Source organism: Aulonocara sp. 'chitande type north' Nkhata Bay, linkage group LG14 (assembly GCF_057382095.1).
Source record: "Aulonocara sp. 'chitande type north' Nkhata Bay isolate Kocher_YH1m ecotype deep benthic linkage group LG14, A_spYH_male_GT1.1, whole genome shotgun sequence".
In the NCBI taxonomy this organism is placed as follows: Eukaryota; Metazoa; Chordata; class Actinopteri; order Cichliformes; family Cichlidae; genus Aulonocara; species Aulonocara sp. 'chitande type north' Nkhata Bay.
In genome coordinates this window covers 8,940,226-8,958,510 of record NC_141357.1, presented here as the reverse complement: position 1 = coordinate 8,958,510, position 18,285 = coordinate 8,940,226, and the positions used below count along the sequence as shown (strand labels likewise).

The 18,285-nt window shown below is 40.5% G+C and overlaps 3 protein-coding genes across 3 annotated transcripts; 2 read left to right on the top strand and 1 right to left on the bottom strand.

Moving 5' to 3' along the window:
* Positions 1–860: 860 nt before the first annotated feature.
* Positions 861–2,232, top strand: LOC147314038 (lysophosphatidic acid receptor 6-like). The gene has a single exon (XM_086262753.1). The coding sequence runs from the start codon at positions 1,149–1,151 to the stop codon at positions 1,995–1,997; it is 849 nt and encodes a 282-aa protein (XP_086118879.1). The 5' UTR covers positions 861–1,148; the 3' UTR covers positions 1,998–2,232.
* Positions 2,233–7,907: 5,675 nt separating this feature from the next.
* Positions 7,908–10,882, top strand: LOC147314037 (lysophosphatidic acid receptor 6-like). The gene has a single exon (XM_086262752.1). It carries the CDS (start codon positions 7,970–7,972, stop codon positions 8,816–8,818), a length of 849 nt encoding a protein of 282 aa, XP_086118878.1. The 5' UTR covers positions 7,908–7,969; the 3' UTR covers positions 8,819–10,882.
* Positions 10,883–12,212: 1,330 nt separating this feature from the next.
* On the bottom strand, positions 12,213–17,657 carry itm2ca (integral membrane protein 2Ca). Its single transcript, XM_086260823.1, has 6 exons — positions 17,386–17,657; positions 15,596–15,739; positions 15,194–15,382; positions 14,056–14,166; positions 13,424–13,574; positions 12,213–13,261 (listed from the first exon to the last, which is right to left on the bottom strand). The coding sequence occupies exons 1-6, from the start codon at positions 17,476–17,478 to the stop codon at positions 13,170–13,172; spliced, it is 780 nt and encodes a 259-aa protein (XP_086116949.1). The 5' UTR covers positions 17,479–17,657; the 3' UTR covers positions 12,213–13,169.
* Between the last annotated feature and the right edge of the window lie 628 nt (positions 17,658–18,285).

Here is an 18,285-nt window from a genome sequence, read left to right as displayed (position 1 = left end):
AAATTGTGTTAAAATGTACAAAACAGTGATGTCATGTTTTGTGACGAGGACCCAGGCACAGAGAGATTTGATGAATTTAAGAATCTTATGATTTAATAAAGAAATTTGCAGACTTGCACAGAGAGGGTAAAATTATGATAACTGATAATGGAGATGAAGACAACAGACAATGAGGACAGGGAGGAACAGGGGTTTAAATGCACCAAGGAGACAGTCAGAGGGAACTTGGGACAACTGGAGACATTTAGGGATGCAGGGACTAACAGAGACAGGGAAGAAGTCTCATCGTGATGAGTAAAGTTTACCTTGCCTGGATGGGCAGCTCTCTGGGTGCTCAGCACCCCCAAAGCTCTGATCCTAGAATCGCCCCAGTATAGAAGTAAAGTTTATATTACAAAAAACCCCTCCCCCATTAAAATAAACTCAGAGACATTAAAAGAACTAAACTCAAGACTAAATGTAACGGTCTTTTGCATTTGATGTTTGTTAAGCTGTATGTCTGGATTTTGTTCTTTGCGCCCTCTGGTGGTGAATTGTGTAGGGTACAGCTTGATCTCCTCCCAGTTTCCTTTTTTGCTAACGCACATGGTGTCTGCATGCTGCAGCTCACAGTTAGCTCCACACATGGAGAAAATATCGTTCAAAGAGTAGAAATAATTGAGAAAGAAAATGGAGGATAAGGCAATAAGGCCATAAAGGACTATTTAGCACCTCCTGGATGTCAGCACATGAGGTTTGTGTGTTTTAAATGTTTTGTTTTCTGTAATTAAGGACTTTTGATTGATTGGCACTAAGTACAAGAGCGCATTTTGATGTGATGTTTTGTTTATTGTTTGTCCGTGAGCAGTTCTCACGGGTTGCCAAGAACAGAATAACCCCTGTTCTATAACTACATCGTGCGTACGTCAATCCTTGAGGGTGCTACACTAAACCACTGCAAAGGAAAGAATCAAGAATATAAAAATACACTCAAAATGCACAAATATAGAGGCAGAGCTTATGAGATGAGCTTGAGTTTCCTGTAGTGTGACTAGTCACAGTCACAAACTAGTCACGCCTCACTCACAAACAAAAACCACACAAAGAGGAACCTTTGCTGCTCGGCTTCAGTTCTTTAAAAAGGACATTCAGACATTTCTTTTCTCATCATGAACACATCAAACAGCTCCACAGAAGATGACCGGGTTTATGCTGGGATCTTTGGCTGCATTATGGTGATAGGTCTGCCACTGAATGCAGTCTCACTGTGGATTCTTCTTCGCCGCCACAGCCTCAAATCACCCAACGCTGTCTTCATGGTGAACCTGGCACTCTCAGACCTGCTAGCAATCATGTCTTTGCCCATGAGGATCTACCATCATGCAACAGGCACCCCGCTGGGAATTATCACATGCCTCTTCAGCGTAATAATCTTTCGCAAAAACCTCCGCTCCAGCGCCTCCTTCATCACCTTCATAAGCGTGGACCGACTGCTGGCTGTGGTTTATCCTCTGAGGTCTCGCCATCTTCGGACCTCGTGCAATGCCTGGAAAGGAGCAGCGCTCGTCTGGGGCTTTTTCCTGGTGGTAAATATCCCAGAGGGCATAGGATTTTTTAAACACTTACAGAACCACACAGAACACATTTGTTTTCAATCTCATTATTATAAAAGTGTAACACGATCAGCAATTATTTACCTTCAGATTGTGTTACTGGTCACAATGCTAGCAGTCAACATTGTGTGCACCGTTATGGTTTCCTGGACTCTACACAAACATCTCAGTGACTCTGCAAAGGTCAGAAACAAGGTGAACGTAATGCTGATTTTTGCCATCAACTTGCTTATATTCTGCACATGTTTTCTGCCCATGCCACTACACGCAGTTACAAAAAGCAAAACCAGCATAACTCCACTGGCATGTCTGACTGTTTTGAACTGCTGTCTGGATCCACTGACGTATTATTTTTCTTTTGACTCCTTCTGGAAGAAAAAAGAGGACACGGGAAGAGAACTATAGATTAGTGACCTGCTAGAGTTGCTATCAGATGTCCCACGATACATGCCTGTTTTTTGTTTTTTTTTTGTTTTTGTTTTTTACAAAGTAGCTCGTTTGTGCACAAGATTCTTAAGTAGTTCAACCACATGCACAGTTTTCAGCAGTTCAAGGTTCTTTATTTGTCACATGTATAGTTATACAAGTATAACACACAGTGAAATGTAGCCTGACACGCTCCTCGACATGTGCAAAAAAAATTGGGGGGGGGGGGGGGGGGGGGGGTGTAGAGGAAGAACATTATATATATATATGTATATACATTGGGTGTGCAGTAGTAGCAGCAAGCAGGTGAATTCTGTACGTTAATATGAATAGACATCTGACATCTGACTATTTTACAGTTAACCATCAATGTTCATTTCTTCAGTAACATTTGTGTAAAAGCCAGAAAGTAAAAGAATAAAAGCCTTGGCTTGGCCTAGTGGTTTCATGTTTTATTTTCACTGCAACATGAAAACCTCAACCACAGGAAGACCGGTGGCTCATCTGCTTTACTAGAAACTGTGAAAAAAGGCAGCTGCAACACTGGAACTAAGATGTTATTTTTGTCAAGTTCAGTTAATATCTCAATCAGTATCATGTAATAAGTTTGTCAGAATTAACAATCTGACATGAGAAGATGTATTCAGACACACTGAAGTTTTTTTCTTAAAGCCTTCTCCTGAAGTATTTCTCATGCAGTTGAGAAAAACAGTGTAGAGAAAAAAAATCACATAATTCATTAAATCTACTTTATATTTGTTCACTTCACAACTGACGAAGCAGCTTGTCTAAATCAGTTAGAAAGCTTCTGGAAGTCACCGCTTGTTGAACTAAATACTGTCAGGACATGAAACAAACCACCTTTTAACAAACAGATAAGAAAAACAGAAGAAAAATCGTGTTTTTTCGTCTTTTTAGTCAGACTAGCTGCTTTGTTTTTGTGATAAGTTGTCTCCTTGTACATTTTTCAGTTGCATGAAAGACAGGTCAGTAATGTGGTATAAAAAGAGCATCTTAGAAAGGAAGAGTTTCATCAACCTATAAAAACTGCGTCTTTAAATTGTGAAAAAAAATCAGAATAACATCCCTCAATGTAAAATTGTAAAGGCTTGAATATCTCATAATCTACAATACATAACATCATCAATGCATTATGAGAATGTGGAGGAATCTCTGTGCGCAAGGGACAAAGCCCAAAATCAACATTGCAGTCCTGTGATTTTCAGGCCTTAATATAGCACTGCATTACAAAAAAGTATGCCTGTGTCATGGAAATCACTGCATGGGAACACTTGCAGAAATTGCTGTATGTGAATCATAATCATAATTTACTGTGCCAACGACAAATCCAAGTTAAAGAAAAAGAAGAACATGGTCCAGGAACACCACCATCTTCTCTGGGCAAAATGCATTTAAAATGCACAAATTGAAAAACTTTTCTATGGTCAGAGCAATTCTCTGGACTAAAGAAGAGATGGGCCTTCTAAAGGTTACACTTCTGATGGTATGGGTGTGCATTACTGACCATGAAATTGGCAACTTGCACATCTGGAAAGGCACCATCAATGCTGATAGTTATATACAGATTTTAGAGCAATGCTCTAAATGTTGATGACATTTTTTCAGAGAATTTGTTGCATAAGACTGATAAATAACATACTGGCTCTATTACAGCAGTGTGGCTTCATAGTAGAAGAGTCTTTTTTTTAGATCAGTTGCTGCCATCAAATTTAAAATGGGCTAATATTTGTCTTTAAAAGGTACATTTTCTCAGTTTAAACACTTGGTATGTTTTCTATGTTTTTTTGTGAATTGTTTATGAGTTCAAGAGCTTTTCATTTGGGGCTGTTTTTCATCTGCCTGAAACACACTTGCTTCCACAAAAAAGCCTCTCTAACCTTATGGCTGATTTAGTCCAATATACAATAATGTTAAATTCTGCTTGATATTAGGGTTGCTAAGGTTTCATTTGAAACTTCTGTCGATACAAGTGATTGCTCAAAATGAATTTTAGTGGCAGCCCTGTGACATACTAGCGACCTGTCCAAGGTATATCCTACCTGTCACCCTATGGTAGCTCGAATAGGCTCCAGCACCCCTTCAACCCTGAATTGGATAAATAGAGGTGAATGGATGGAGATTTTAGTTGCCACTATATCAGCCCACCTTATGGCACATCATTTAGAGAGGAAGCTGCTGCTGCTTTGCTCTGTATGGCTCTTTCTAAAATTAAGCCCATGTGTTTCATTGTGGTAATTTGTGCTGTCTAATTGTGATAGATATAGTGTCACATATAAAACTCTCCCACTGCCTGTTACAACTGCTGACAGCTAAATCAATCTTAGCATGTTAGTTATGCTGTGCTCGCCTTTCTTTTGAAAGAAATTTGTGAAGAATGAATTTCCCTTACTTGCTGCCTTTTCTCCCGCTTGTTTTGTTTTGATTCTTTGATTTTGCTTTGATTTGTTTCATCCATGTGCAGTGAAATTGATTTCATTTAGTTAGGTTAAATCTCCTGTAGATACGTTTCTATTGGTATTGTTAAACAAATGTTAGCTTGTGTATGTCGCAGTAATGTTGGGCTAATATATGTCAAAGTGTATAAAGATTTTAAATAAAACAAATATTTGTTGTTTACACAGATGCTTTTTTGTTTTGTTTGTTTTCTTTTGTGTAACAGCAAAATGTACATTAATTAACTGTCCTGTAGCTGATGCGGTGTTTCCTGGAGGAAAAGATTATAAAAGGATGAAGAATTCTTTTTCTACAGTTAAAGCTGAAGATTCATAAAACTTCCAGAAATACCAGTAAAGTTCACCAATGTTTGACTGGTGTTTGCTATAGATCGTGCATTATGCAGTTTTCTGTGATGTCAGAGTTTATAAAAATGGTGGCATGGAACAATTTAGGTTTATATTTTAATTTTGTGCTGAATACATTTGCTGTTTAACTTGGTTAACATGTGACCATGCACAGAGTGGTCAGTAGAAGAAGGTTTAACTCAGCTGACATAGCTGCAGATGAAGATGCAGATACATGGTACTGGACTGTGAGCACGGGGCCCACTAAAGGATGTTGGAACCTTGTGCCACCTTCACAAAACCTTTTCCTGACAGTTTGATAACTAACATGCACAGGAATAGCCTGCTGGAGGTCATTCTGTGGGAGTCTGGCAGCTCCTCCTAGTAGAAATGAGCAGACACAGATCTTGCCCTTTAGGGTGAGGCCTTTCTATGGCCCTGTCCAACTCTCTTTGTGCAACCTCCCATCTCCTGGTATCTCCTCCATATACTCAAGACTGAGCTCGGAGACACAGCAAACTTTCTTGCATGGATGTGCCATCCTGGAGGAGTTGGACTACCTGTGCAACCAGAATTGGCTGTAAGCATCTGGGCTACCAGCAGTGACAAGAACAGTAGCTAAAAACCAAACAAAAGGAAAATCAGTCAGGAGGGAAAGTAGAGAAATGGTCTGTGGATACTGTGGCTCTCCAGTGCACCTGTTGCCACTTTTATTTATCATCACCATATGTGATGATAGCGCACAAGCGCCACATATTTAAATGTTTTCCAAAAAAAGACTCCAAACGAGGAACATTCACTGTGTCCAGTCTAATCATTTATCATCACGCTGCCACATTTAAGAAATTGTTTCCTGTTCTTATGATTAGTTTTAGCACAGGTTATCTACTGTAATAACATGTCTTTACCTGTTTATTCAAACTGATCATCTCTCTTCAAAACTTACAAACGTATTAAAGGTAACTGAAAACAAACCATCTGGCATCCATCAATGTAAATTCACATAAGCCTAGGCCCTGTAATGTTTCATACTTTTTATTTATTTCATGTAAAATTACGCTTTGTTTTTTTTTCTTTTTTTAGACCGATCATATCTCAGTTTTACAGGTCCTTCTTTAAAAATCAGCATATTGTGATAAAGTGCATTTTTTTTCTGTAATGTACTGATAAACATTAGACTTTCATATATTTTAGATTCATTACACACAACTGAAGTAGTTCAAACCTTTTATTGTTTTAATATTGATGATTTTGGCAAACAGCTCATGAAAACCCAAAATTCCTATCTCACAAAAATTCTGACCAATAAAAGAAAAGTGTTTTTACTACAAAAAAAGTCAACCTTCAAATAATCATGTTCAGTTATGCACTCAATACTTGGTCGGGAATCCTTTCTCAGAAATGACTGCTTCAATGCAGCGTGGCATGGAGGCAATCAGCCTGTGGCACTGCTGAGGTGTTATGGAGGCCCAGGATGCTTCGATAGCGGCCTTAAGCTCATCCAGAGTGTTGGGTCTTGCGTCTCTCAACTTTCTCTTCACAATATCCCACAGATTCTCTATGGGGTTCAGGTCAGGAGAGTTGGCAGGCCAATTGAGCACAGTAATACCATGGTCAGTAAACCATTTACCAGTGGTTTTGGCACTGTGAGCAGGCGCCAGGTCGTGCTGAAAAATGTAATCTTCATCTCCATAAAGCTTTTCAGCAGATGGAATCATGAATAGGTCCCCCAAGATCTGGAATCGGTTCTTCTCCACAATCTTCCTCAGGGTCCGGTCACCTCTTCTCATTGTGCAGCGTTTTCTGCCACACTTTTTCCTTCCCACAGACTTCCCACTGAGGTGCCTTGATACAGCACTCTGGGAACAGCCTATTCGTTCAGAAATTTCTTTCTGTGTCTTACCCTCCTGCTTGAGGGTGTCAATGATGGCCTTCTGGACAGCAGTCAGGTCGGCAGTCTTACCCATGATTGCGGTTTTGAGTAATGAACCAGGCTGGGAGTTTTTAAAAGCCTCAGGAATCTTTTGCAGGTGTTTAGAGTTAATTCGTTGATTCAGATGATTAGGTTAATAGCTCGTTTAGAGAACCTTTTCATGATATGCTAATTTTTTGAGATAGGAAATTTGGGTTTTCATGAGCTGTTTGCCAAAATCATCAATATTAAAACAATGAAAGGCTTGAACTACTTCAGTTGTGTGTAATGAATCTAAAATATATGAAAGTCTAATGTTTATCAGTACATTACCGAAAATAATGAACTTTATCACAATATGCTGATTTTTTGAGAAGGACCTGTATGTGTACAGCTGAACATTGACGAAAAATGTCTGATTTAAGTATAAGATGGGGAAAATCCCTAAATTACACAATACTTAAAATAACAAAACTCTAAAAATTTAATTGACTATTATTTTTTATTTGTTTTATTTTCAATGTTCTTGAAAGTTAAAAAAAAAAGTGAGGGAAGGAAATAAGGCAAGCTGACTGCAGATTAGTGAACTTCAGTTTGGAAGCCGTTCATGTGTGAATTCTATCATGGTCCTGCCTGCAGTGGAGGCACAGTGGTTGCAATAGCCTAGATTAAAGACTCAAAAATAATACTGTCATTTCCAATATTTCTAAACCATCATGATCTGAGGCTGCAGATTGTGTGAGACCAATCAGCGAGGACCAGAATGAAGACCACACAGGAGAAATTGGTAAAAGAAAACAAGACGTTTATTTTGTATTTTGGCTGACACAAACCTGACCTGGGAAAATACTTTATAGAAGTAAAGTTTATATTACAAAAAAAACCATCCCCCAAATAAATAAACTCAGAGACATTAAAAGAACTAAACTCAAGACTAAACCATATTGCAAAGGAAAGAATCAAGAATCTAAAAATAAACTCATTACAGTCAGAGCGTATTAAAAATGTGTATTACAGGAATCATAATCAGAGATCCTATCTTCAAAGCACAAATATAGAGGCAGAGCTTATGAGGTGAGATGAGATGAGATGAGATGAGCTTGAGTTTCCTGTAGTGAGACTAGTCACAGTCACAAACTAGTCACGCCTCACTCACAAAGAAAAACCACACAAAGAGGAACCTTTGCTGCTCGGCTTCAGTTCTTTAAAAAGGACATTCAGACATTTCTTTTCTCATCATGAACACATCAAACAGCTCCACAGAAGATGACCGGGTTTATGCTGGGATCTTTGGCTGCATTATGGTGATAGGTCTGCCACTGAATGCAGTCTCACTGTGGATTCTTCTTCGCCGCCACAGCCTCAAATCACCCAACGCTGTCTTCATGGTGAACCTGGCACTCTCAGACCTGCTAGCCATCTTCTCTTTGCCCATGAGGATCTACCATCATGCAACAGGCACCCCGCTGGGAATTATCACATGCCTCTTCAGCGTAATAATCTTTCGCAACAACATTCGCTCCAGCGCCTCCTTCATCACCTTCATAAGTGTGGACCGACTGCTGGCTGTGGTTTATCCTCTGAGGTCTCGCCATCTTCGGACCTCGTGCAATGCCTGGAAAGGAGCAGCGCTGGTCTGGGGGTTTTTGCTGGTGGTAAATATCCCAGAGGCCAAAGGATTTTTAGAACACTTACAGAACCACACAGATCACATTTGTTTTGAACTTCATGAATATAAAAGTGTAACACGATCAGCAATTATTTACCTTCAGATTGTGTTACTGGTCACAATGCTAGCAGTCAACATTGTGTGCACCGTTATGGTTTCTTGGACTCTACACAAACATCTCAGTGACTCTGCAAAGGTCAGAAACAAGGTGAACGTAATGCTGATTTTTGCCATCAACTTGCTTATATTCTGCACATGTTTTCTGCCCATGCCACTACACATACTTACAAAAAGCAAAACCAGCATAACTCCACTGGCATGTCTGATTGTTTTGAGCTGCTGTCTGGATCCACTGATGTATTATTTTTCTTTTGACTCCTTCTGGAAGAAAAAAGAGGACGTGGGAAGAGAACTATAGATTAGTGACCTGCTAGAGTTGCTACCAGATGTCCCATGATACATGCCTGTTTTTTGTTTTTGTTTTTTACAAAGTAGCTCGTTTGTGCACAAGATTCTTAAGTAGTTCAACCACATGCACAGTTTTCAGCAGTTAACCATCAATGTTCATTTCTTCAGTAACATTTGTGTCAAGCCCAGAAAGTGAAGGAGTGAAAGAGGCTTGGCCTAGTGGTTTCATGTTCCATTTTCGCTGCAACATGAAAGCCTCAAAAACAGATCGGTGGCTGACTTACTAGAAACTGTGAAAAAAGTCACCTGCAACACTTTTTTGTGTTTGCAAAACTGCGTCCTTACTTGTCTTCAGTTTACATGAAGTCAATATCCTGATCAGTATCATGTAATAAGTTTGTCAGATTTAACACTCTGACATGAGAAGATGTCCCCTCCCCCCAGAAAAAACAGAGTCTTCCAGAAGTCACGTGTGTGGAACTACATACTGTCAGGGACATGAAACAAACAACCTTTTCTCATATCGTTGTTGCTTTGGCCTAATATTTAATCAAGACGTATAAGAGTAATATCAATCTCCTCATTTCTCTTTTGGCAAATAAAACAGCATATACATAAGAATAACTCTGACAGATGGGTGTGTGTACGCATGTAAAGTACCACATGAATGAATAATGTTGAGGATAGATTAAGAATAATTAAACATTCAGCAGAAAAGCTGGTTTAAAATTGACTAATCACAATATTTTGTAAATATTTTTGAAAACATTACATACAGCACTGTTTAAGCCCATCTCTTCTGTATATTTTAAGTCCTTTCATAAGACTCAGGCCTTTGTTTTTTTTTGCGAGTGCCTCAGTAGTGGAGCCAACGGCTCAAGGCCTAATTAAGTCCCACCAGATGGAAGGGTGTTGGTGTAAGCCTACAACAGACTGTAAGACGACTGATTATCTCATCTGCAGATTTAAAATTATCCAAAGGTTATCACTGAAAATGCTATTAGACACTGAAGATTGGTTGAATTTCCCAGACTGGCCATTACATTTTACTGTTGTTAATGTTTACTATTGTACACGAAAGTTGATTGTGTCATATTCAATATAGTCATCATTTGCCAAGACCTAGTGATCATAATTGACTACAACTGGTAGTTTCTACTTGCCAGGATATAAGGACCAAGTTATCTGGACGTGTCACCACTTTGCCAAGTCTTGGAAGAAGGCCCAAACCGTTACATTCTGCTGGGATGAAATTGGTTTCGATGTTGAGGAACAACCCAGAAACCACAAAAGTTCAACTGTGGCATGAACAGGAAAGTGCTGTAATACTAGGGCCAATGTCCAGTGAGTTTTACTTCATGGTGAACTGAGAAGGTTTCAGAAAAAAAACCCTGCTACAAAATCAACACTTTCAAGCTGAAATTTACACCTGCCCACACGAACAGGACAAATGACTTCTGGAGTTTTACCAGTCAAAGAAACAATGATTGAGTTATTTGGCCACAATGGCAAGAGGTATGCTTGTTTAGGTATGTTTAAACCTGAGGCTTTCAAACCTAAGAACACTGTATCAGACATCAAGCATGGTGGTGGCAGCACTTCTGTTGTGCATGGAGTAATGAAGAACAAATGTCATGATCCTATGTCTTTGACACAGTTTGTGAGTTTATGATGGTTTTGTGAATCTTTCTTTTGGATTGAACAGATTTTCATCTTCTTGTCCTGTATTAGTTAGTCTGTAGTTTTGTATTTCCTAGTGCATCTGTGTTTAATATTTCTATTTTTTAGTTTTTGCCTGCTCTCATGTCTGTTCTGTCTTCAGCATCTCCTGCTGCTTTCTGTTGTGTGTTTTTTCTCTCCAGTCTGTCGTGTGTTTCCATGTTTATCCCCGTCCTAATGTCAAGCTTTTGTGTCCTTGTCTCAGTCTCTCGTCTCTTGTTTTTTGTTGTGTGTTTTCAGGTCTCCCGGTTCTGAGTTTCCAAGTTTAGCTTTTTACCTGATGTCTTGTATTTTTTTATACCATTTTTGAAACTTTTAAGTCACAGCATTAAAGTTGCTTTTTTTTCAAGTCATATCCTCGACTCAGAGTCCTGCATTTGGGTCCTAGTCTGCCTGCCACACAGCCATGAATGACATTCAGATTCTTCAGCTTCGCCTCAAATCAACACCTAGCTGTTTGAAACTTGGACACAGTTGGGTGTTCCAGTTGGACAATGATCTCAAAGACACATTAAAACTGGTTAATCGATAAAGCAGTCTATCATTAAGGTTCTGGAATTACCAGCACTATAGAAAATTTGTGGACTATGGTTAAAATGAACTCCCTCAATCTGCCAGAATTACAATAGAAGCTTTTTCATGGCTACCAAAAGCATCTTGCCAAAGTGCAACTTGCTAAGGACATTAATAGAGCCTGTATGAGCGTTTACGTATAGCTTTGACCCTGTGTGGATTGGAGAAAATCCCCCAAAAAGTCAAATGTCTGCAGTCAGTACTTGAGGCTTTTTTAAAGTCATTAAAGACAGAATTCATTAAAGGTTATCTGATGACATGATGGCATCAGATAACAATGTACAAGCTCTACTTCCAATATAAACAGAAAAGATAATCCTGAGACCAAAAGCAGTGGTTGAATCACAGTGGCTACGTCCATGTTTTATCCCATCTGTGTAATACAGTCATCATTTCTTCTAATATTACCCTACATTAACCTACTACAAGTTTCACACAGCATGTAGTTCAAATCACTGACAAAGACTGGAAGATGTAAAAAGCAACTATAAGGCGCATATGTCAAATACAAATAGCAGTTAAGAGCGATTTCATTATGCAACACAAATAACCAACACATCAAAGTCACCTCTTTTACTTTAAGAGATTTCTTTAGAAAATCTAGGGAGATTTTATGTTTTTGATTAATGGTGACTGGAAATGTAGTTGCTGGCAGAGCTGCAGGTTCACACGAGGATTTTACTATAGAAATGTTTAAATCGGTACAGAACACAAAATAGAAACCGTAAAATGAAAAATACTGGCAGCAGCCAGCGTCGACCCTCAGCCTCCTACTGGATGCTCCCATGGTATCGAATTCAAAATCCTTTGTCAGCTTTTTCTCCAGTTATCGCATTCACAGAATTTTCAAAAAACTTGACCTCTGACCTCCAACCTCGAAGTCTAGGTCACTGAGATTAAAATTTGTCGAAGATACACCTACGCTGTCACTTTGAAACTCCTGCATCGCTTCTTTCTTGAGTCATCGTATTCACAAATTTGGGTGTCAACATTGCTTGCCCACCCACCCGTATGGTGACAACAAAACCCCCTTAGTCTTTTTACATTCATAAGATACTGACTGAAGCCTAGTAACGTTTGAAATAAAGTAACATATGCCTCAACTCAGTCATTTTTTTTTTACTACTTTATTCACAGACAGATTTCATTGGCAGACAAAATATACAGATCACAGTTGGTTTTGTTCATCTAACATATAATACGCTCCCTTTCACTTGTTTTGACTTTAGTCCAGTCTCTGACTCTGGACTAAGGCTTTAAACGTGGTTTTACAAAACATTCTAAGAGTGCTGTTTCTCTTATACATAAACACATGCAAGGGAAAACAAAGGTTAGTCTAAAACGATTCAGAAAAGTAGTGGGGACGGGGGGGAAGAGAGAGAAGAAAAAGTGTGACAAATTAGAGGTCAAAAAGAAATATGGGTCTGTGTTTCAGGGGCAGAATATTATTCCCAAAGAAGAAAAATAGTAAGTGTAGTGCCCAATGCAGCCTGGTCTAAAGTCTACTGTGCGATAGTGCTTTTTAACAGGATGAAGGCAGAAGCGAGGAAGCAACAGGTAAGCAAGAGGCTAAAGATGCAAGCAAGCTACTAGTCATCAACAGTTACATTACACTGAACATGAGAAAATATAAATAAATGAATCCATGTTTGCTCAGGAAGGCAATACCTCATGCTTTGTGTAGATAACTAAGGAAAACAACGTAACCTCAAGGGGAGCACAACAAAACAACATGGGGAGAAAGTCGTCTCCCCCGGCAACGGTAACCATCATACAAATCCCCAAAGAGGAGATGTCTTGAAATCATTATTTTTGGCTTAAGGCCTTTGCTACATGGAAAATCCTGTGACATAACCAGCAGCTTAGTATTGCATCACACTTTAGGGTAAATATTACCTAATTCGAAACAGAATAAAGGGGAGGTACTGAAATAAAATTAAAAACAAAACAAAAACAAGTAAAGTGCAACTCAGACATGATCAGATCCACAGGAGGTTGCTACAGTGGCTGGAGACATGACTGGTGATGTGCCTTTGTGTGGGCGGGAATCTCACAGATGACAGTCGCGTTTACGCTTCATCGCAGATAACCGTCTCCACCACAAATGTATTCTCAAAGTGGCGGATGTGGTGGCAGTCCTTCGTGTCACGCTTGTTGATACCTATGAGGGAAAATGGGGCGAGACACAGAGAGGCGATCAGCCGAGTCGCTGAACTTCAGATACAATCACAGCTTAAACGATAAACCTCTTAATCCCCCAAAAGAAAACAAAAACACAGGCATGTATCAGCTCTTTTTAATGGCCCCATTAACCCCAACGTACGCCTGCGGGTGACGCGGCGGTTCAGGCGGTACGTGTCCTTCCCGTTGCACAGGCGATAGATGAAAGGTCCCAGCTGACGCATGTTGTGCACTTTGCCGGTCACCACCATCTCTTCATGGATGATGTAGGTCTGAGGCAAGTATGTGCCCTTCTGCAAGAGACACAGTAACAAGCTCGGTGGGAACACAAAGGGGCTGATGATGCTGCAATACTAATTCTTGAGGGGACTGACATCTGTGGAAATTTTCCCGAGTGACTTTTAATGCTGGCAAATTGTAGCAGAGGAATATTTCCAGTTAAACAACACCAAAATGGTGTATTAACTCAAATTAATTTTAACTTTGCCAAAAGTATCAACTCCTTCGAACATCAGCAAAGAAGGTTAAATTTTTTTTTCTTTAAATTAAAAAGCTTGGGAAGCTTCGACAGACTTACTAAGCCATGCTAGTTGTTAGTGTGTCCACATAATAAGCAGTGTATCAATACATCACAGAGTACACCAACGATATTACAAATAAAGGAAGAAAAGAAGTGGGGTGGTTTTCTTCTTATTCATTTCTTACACTGCTAAATATGTTAGCTTCCAGCATTTGGTAACAGCTGGAGATGTCGCCTAAGATTGGCTGTGTTACCTTGACATTGATAAGCAGCTCCCAGAGGTTGCGCGGAGGCATCACAATGGTGGTGTTGAGCTCGATAACGTAGCACTTGTCCAGAGCAATGTCATGATATGCAGTCAGTCCCTGGAAACAACAACAAAGCAATCTAATTATGACCAGTTCTCCATTACTGTAGCGTCTTTAGCTTACAATGTAAAGCACCTTTAGCTGACTAGAATTTCATTTGGTGCTTTAACAATAAAATTAAACTCTCATTCTCATTTAAAAACAAAAGCAGGTCAGTATTTCACTGACTGAACTTTGATATTTAAAGTAAGTCAGTAATGTTAGATTTTCTGTATATTTTGCAACTTTTGTGGTTGAAAGATAAAGCCAACGTGGAATCGGTGAAGACCGCAGTTCCTCAAAAGGCCACTTGTTTACAACACAGTTTTGTGTTTTGTAAAAAAAAAATAAAAATAAAAAAAAATAAAAAAAATTGTAAAAAGCCTTAAATATGAATGATTATCAGGCTCACTGTATAAGTGCATGGGGCTACATCATTTATTTACTTATTTTCTCAGCACCAAGTAGCAGGTGTCTGTGTCTGCAGTGCAATAAACCCATGTCGTCTATGGATGCACTTTGCTAACAAAGCTAGTTAGCATTAGACGACAGCTTTGCACTTTGGCCAAATGAGCAATGAGTATACAGTATAGTTAGAGTCCACTTTCTGCTAGCTGTATGCTTCTTTCCGATGCTCTGCACTCACTCCCTCTGATGCAGCCGAATGAGCAATGAAATCTGCCTCATGTTCATATTTTCCCCCAATTCTTGTCAGCTGACAAAGACAACGAATATGAAGTCTTGTTTTTAAAGCAGCCTATGAGCTGTGTGGAAAAACTCTAGCTGTTCTATACTCCTGGACTGCAGATTTTCATGAACTCAGACAAACTCCATGTTCACATTTACTAGAAGAAGAAAAAAAAAGAAGTTATCATACTGAAAAAATGTTACAACCCACATTTTGGCTCAGAACTGCATCTATGTGTGTTGTATTTGAGGCTGAAACTTGAAATAGACATTCTGGAGACATGCGAGTGTGGCGTTAATGTGTCTTTAAGGGGTAGAATATCAGACCTATATGTAACATGTGTATATTTGTCCTCACTCTGTGGAAATCATGGATTATATCAGCAGGGTCACTTCCTCCAAAGTGAGGCACGGGCACAGTGATCTTCTCGTAGTTGTCGGCCAGGTAGATGCCGACATTCTCCTCCAACTCCTGACGGCCACGCAGCGGAGCGTACACAGAGTCTTCATACAGCACCCTGCAGTGAAACAAGTTCTCCTCTGGGATCTACACACATGCACACAGATCAGCTTTTAATGCAACACAGCAGCCAAGAAACACGACTGCAGCAACATTATCTGTCTCAGATGGCAGTGATTACAATTATTTATTGTTTTTAAAAAGAAGAACATTTTCCCCCCCATTTTTTAGTGCAGTGTTTCATTGCAAGGCCAACAAGGGCACACATATGGCACACTGCAGAGCATAATCGAGTCTTACATGAGGTATGAAGTAGTAGCGGTAGACAAAGATGGAGGCTAAAACCAGACCAGCCATGAAGACCACCAGACCAAACGTCAGGCAGCACAGGCCATTGAGAGGAGACTTCTTGGGCCGCAGGGGTAGGACCAGCTCCTCCTCATCCTGGAGGACACCACAAATGCATACATTAAAACTTCGAGAAGTGCACAGAGCAGCATTTCTAGCCAGCTTCGATTCGATCGTGTGACGGGTGGCTGAAAAGAAATCTGAATTTAACTGCAGGAATTAGCAGCACGGATCTCGGACAGGAGGAAAGGCTGACGGAGACGGCGGGTAATGAAAACTTGACTTAGATAGTGAGTAATCTTCCCAGACGCCTCCAGTCTCGCAGCCCATCTGCTGATGCCACGCACCCAGCCAGTGTTTGGAGGGTGGCACTACACACAGTTAGTCATTGTTGTAAAAGGAAACGCGCACACACACAGCGAGTGGCTACTATCTGAGAACTGGCTCAGCGAATTACTGTAGATGTGCTGCAGAGTAACTACAGCAGGAGAAATTATCTTGTGAAAAGCAGACTGTAAGGAAACAAAGGGCTGCTATTCTTAGCTGGAGCTATGAAGGGAAAAATAACAACTGTGTGCATGTGAAAAAAAAGACTCTTTGAGGATACCTCAAAGAAAAATGATGGCAACTGTGTTTGCGTGTGTTCCTATTATTATTATTTTTTTAAAGGGAGATGACTTCAAAATGCTTGAAAGCTTTCACCAACCACCCCCCTCACCCCACCAACATTGCGTGGTATGGCCCGAGTTTCAGGACACCGCTTTTGCTATTTGAGCTGAATTTGATTCTTCAAGCCTTTGTTCTTTGGAGGGAGCATTTGGAGGGTGCACAAGGACAAGGAGACAGCAGTGTATGTGTGAAGGCAGACTTTTGCAAGTTCTTTGTGTTCCTCCGTCCCACTGAGATGGGATCGTGGCAGCAGCTGAGTGCGTGTCACACCATGAGGCCTTGTCTGTCTGTCTGTCTCCTGTTCAGTACATTTGGAGGAGCGCAAGTCACTCAGGGGCCGCAGCTCTGCACTCCTGCGATATTCACTTCCTATGCAATGCCGGACGCCTCCTCTGTATTCTGTCGGTGTTTGTCGTCTCTGCTGCTCAGCCATGTATTTTTTAATAAGAGTGATGCAGTGGGATTCCGCAGCACAGCAAACTTCAGGACTCCGCAGCTCTGCCTCCCTTTAGAGCTGTGACAAATAATCCTGCATGCGCTGCAAGCCTCGGCAACCCATCTGCCATTTTGTCATCCCAAAGCTCTGCATTTCTTGCATTCTACCCCCCCCCCCCCTTTTTTTTTTTTTTTTACCCCCCCTACCCTTTTTTGAAAGCTTGGGGGTTTTGTTTTTGCTGAATACATCAGCACTGCAGGGGAAATCGACAGATAAACCAAGTACAAAGCCTTTAAATTGGTACATTGTGGCTTTTTGCTGTGCTTTTTGCACATTGGAATAACTTGCATCAAACGTGCACAAAGCGCGCTGGCGCACAGGAAAGCGTCACAGCAATGACATGTTTTTGTTCCCAACCAAATGTCGATAGATGCTGTCAAAAAAAGGGGAAAAAAAAAAATCCCCCTGCTGCTGCTCATGACCGAGCAGGTGCAGGCTGCCCTGCGGACCAAGCAGGCAAGTGAGCCTGCTGGACACACAGCAGGCATCGCGTTACATAAAGACCATCTACACACAAGAGTTGATATCATGCTCGATTATAATGGGTTAAATGTGAACAGGCGACTCTTTTGCTCACCATCGGATGAGGAATGAGGATCTCGGTCTTGTCGCCATCGCTCTCTTTTTCCACTTTCTGTCCCGAGACAGCCTGGAAACTGATCTTCACCATGGCTCCGGGGTAGTGGGGCGGTCACTGCTCGCCTGTCTATCCGCTGCAGGTGACTTCACTCTCGGGCTGTGTTGACGATAGCTGGCCACCTTTCTCAGACAGATCCCTTACTCTCGCCCTCTTTTCTGCTGTCACCACCGGGGTGCCTCTCTGTTTTTGTCTCTGCCCACCGGAAGTGTGCTTTTTTTAATCGTCCTTTAAAGGACCAATCTGCCGCTTTACTGTCTACTGTTCAGAGGAACAGCTTTATTAACGAGACAAACAGTTTCCACATAAAACTAAGGCTGTAGCTATAATGATATTTTATAATAATATATGCTGATATATTCAAACTTATCTACCCTCAGCTTAAATTTCTGCTTGAAATTATTAAAATCTTTTAAAATTAACTAAACCTATCAACAGAATATGAAGAAACGGCTAAAGTCTGTGTGCAAAATATCCATCTATCCATAATTAACCTAACCCCACTAATTGCATGTCTTTAGACTGCGGGATCAAGCCAGAGTACCCAGCGATAACCCACGCAGACACGGGGAGAACATGCAGACACGGGGAGAACATGCAAACTCCACATAGAAAGGCCAGATGGTGGATTCAAAACCACGACCTTCTTTCTGTGAGGCAGAGTGGTAACCGTGCTATGTATGCACTGTGTTAAAGAAGTATGGAGTGGCCGCTGTACTACCACTTTGTACCACAAGATGATGTAGTGAGTAATTATTAGCCTTTTCTCACACTTCTGACCCTGATCTGGTTGTCTTCATCAGTGACTGTATGAAACGGTCATCGGTCTGCATTCACACA

Coding starts and splice junctions, on each gene's coding strand:
- LOC147314038 (XM_086262753.1), top strand. CDS start 1,149: ATGAACACATCAAACAGCTCCACAGAAGATGACCGGGTTTATGCTGGG.
- LOC147314037 (XM_086262752.1), top strand. CDS start 7,970: ATGAACACATCAAACAGCTCCACAGAAGATGACCGGGTTTATGCTGGG.
- itm2ca (XM_086260823.1), bottom strand. CDS start 17,478: ATGGTGAAGATCAGTTTCCAGGCTGTCTCGGGACAGAAAGTGGAAAAA. Junction 14,167..15,193: donor TAATCCATGATTTCCACAGA/GTGAGGACAAAT, acceptor TGTTGTTTCCAG/GGACTGACTGCATATCATGA. Junction 13,575..14,055: donor AGCTGCTTATCAATGTCAAG/GTAACACAGCCA, acceptor TGTCTCTTGCAG/AAGGGCACATACTTGCCTCA.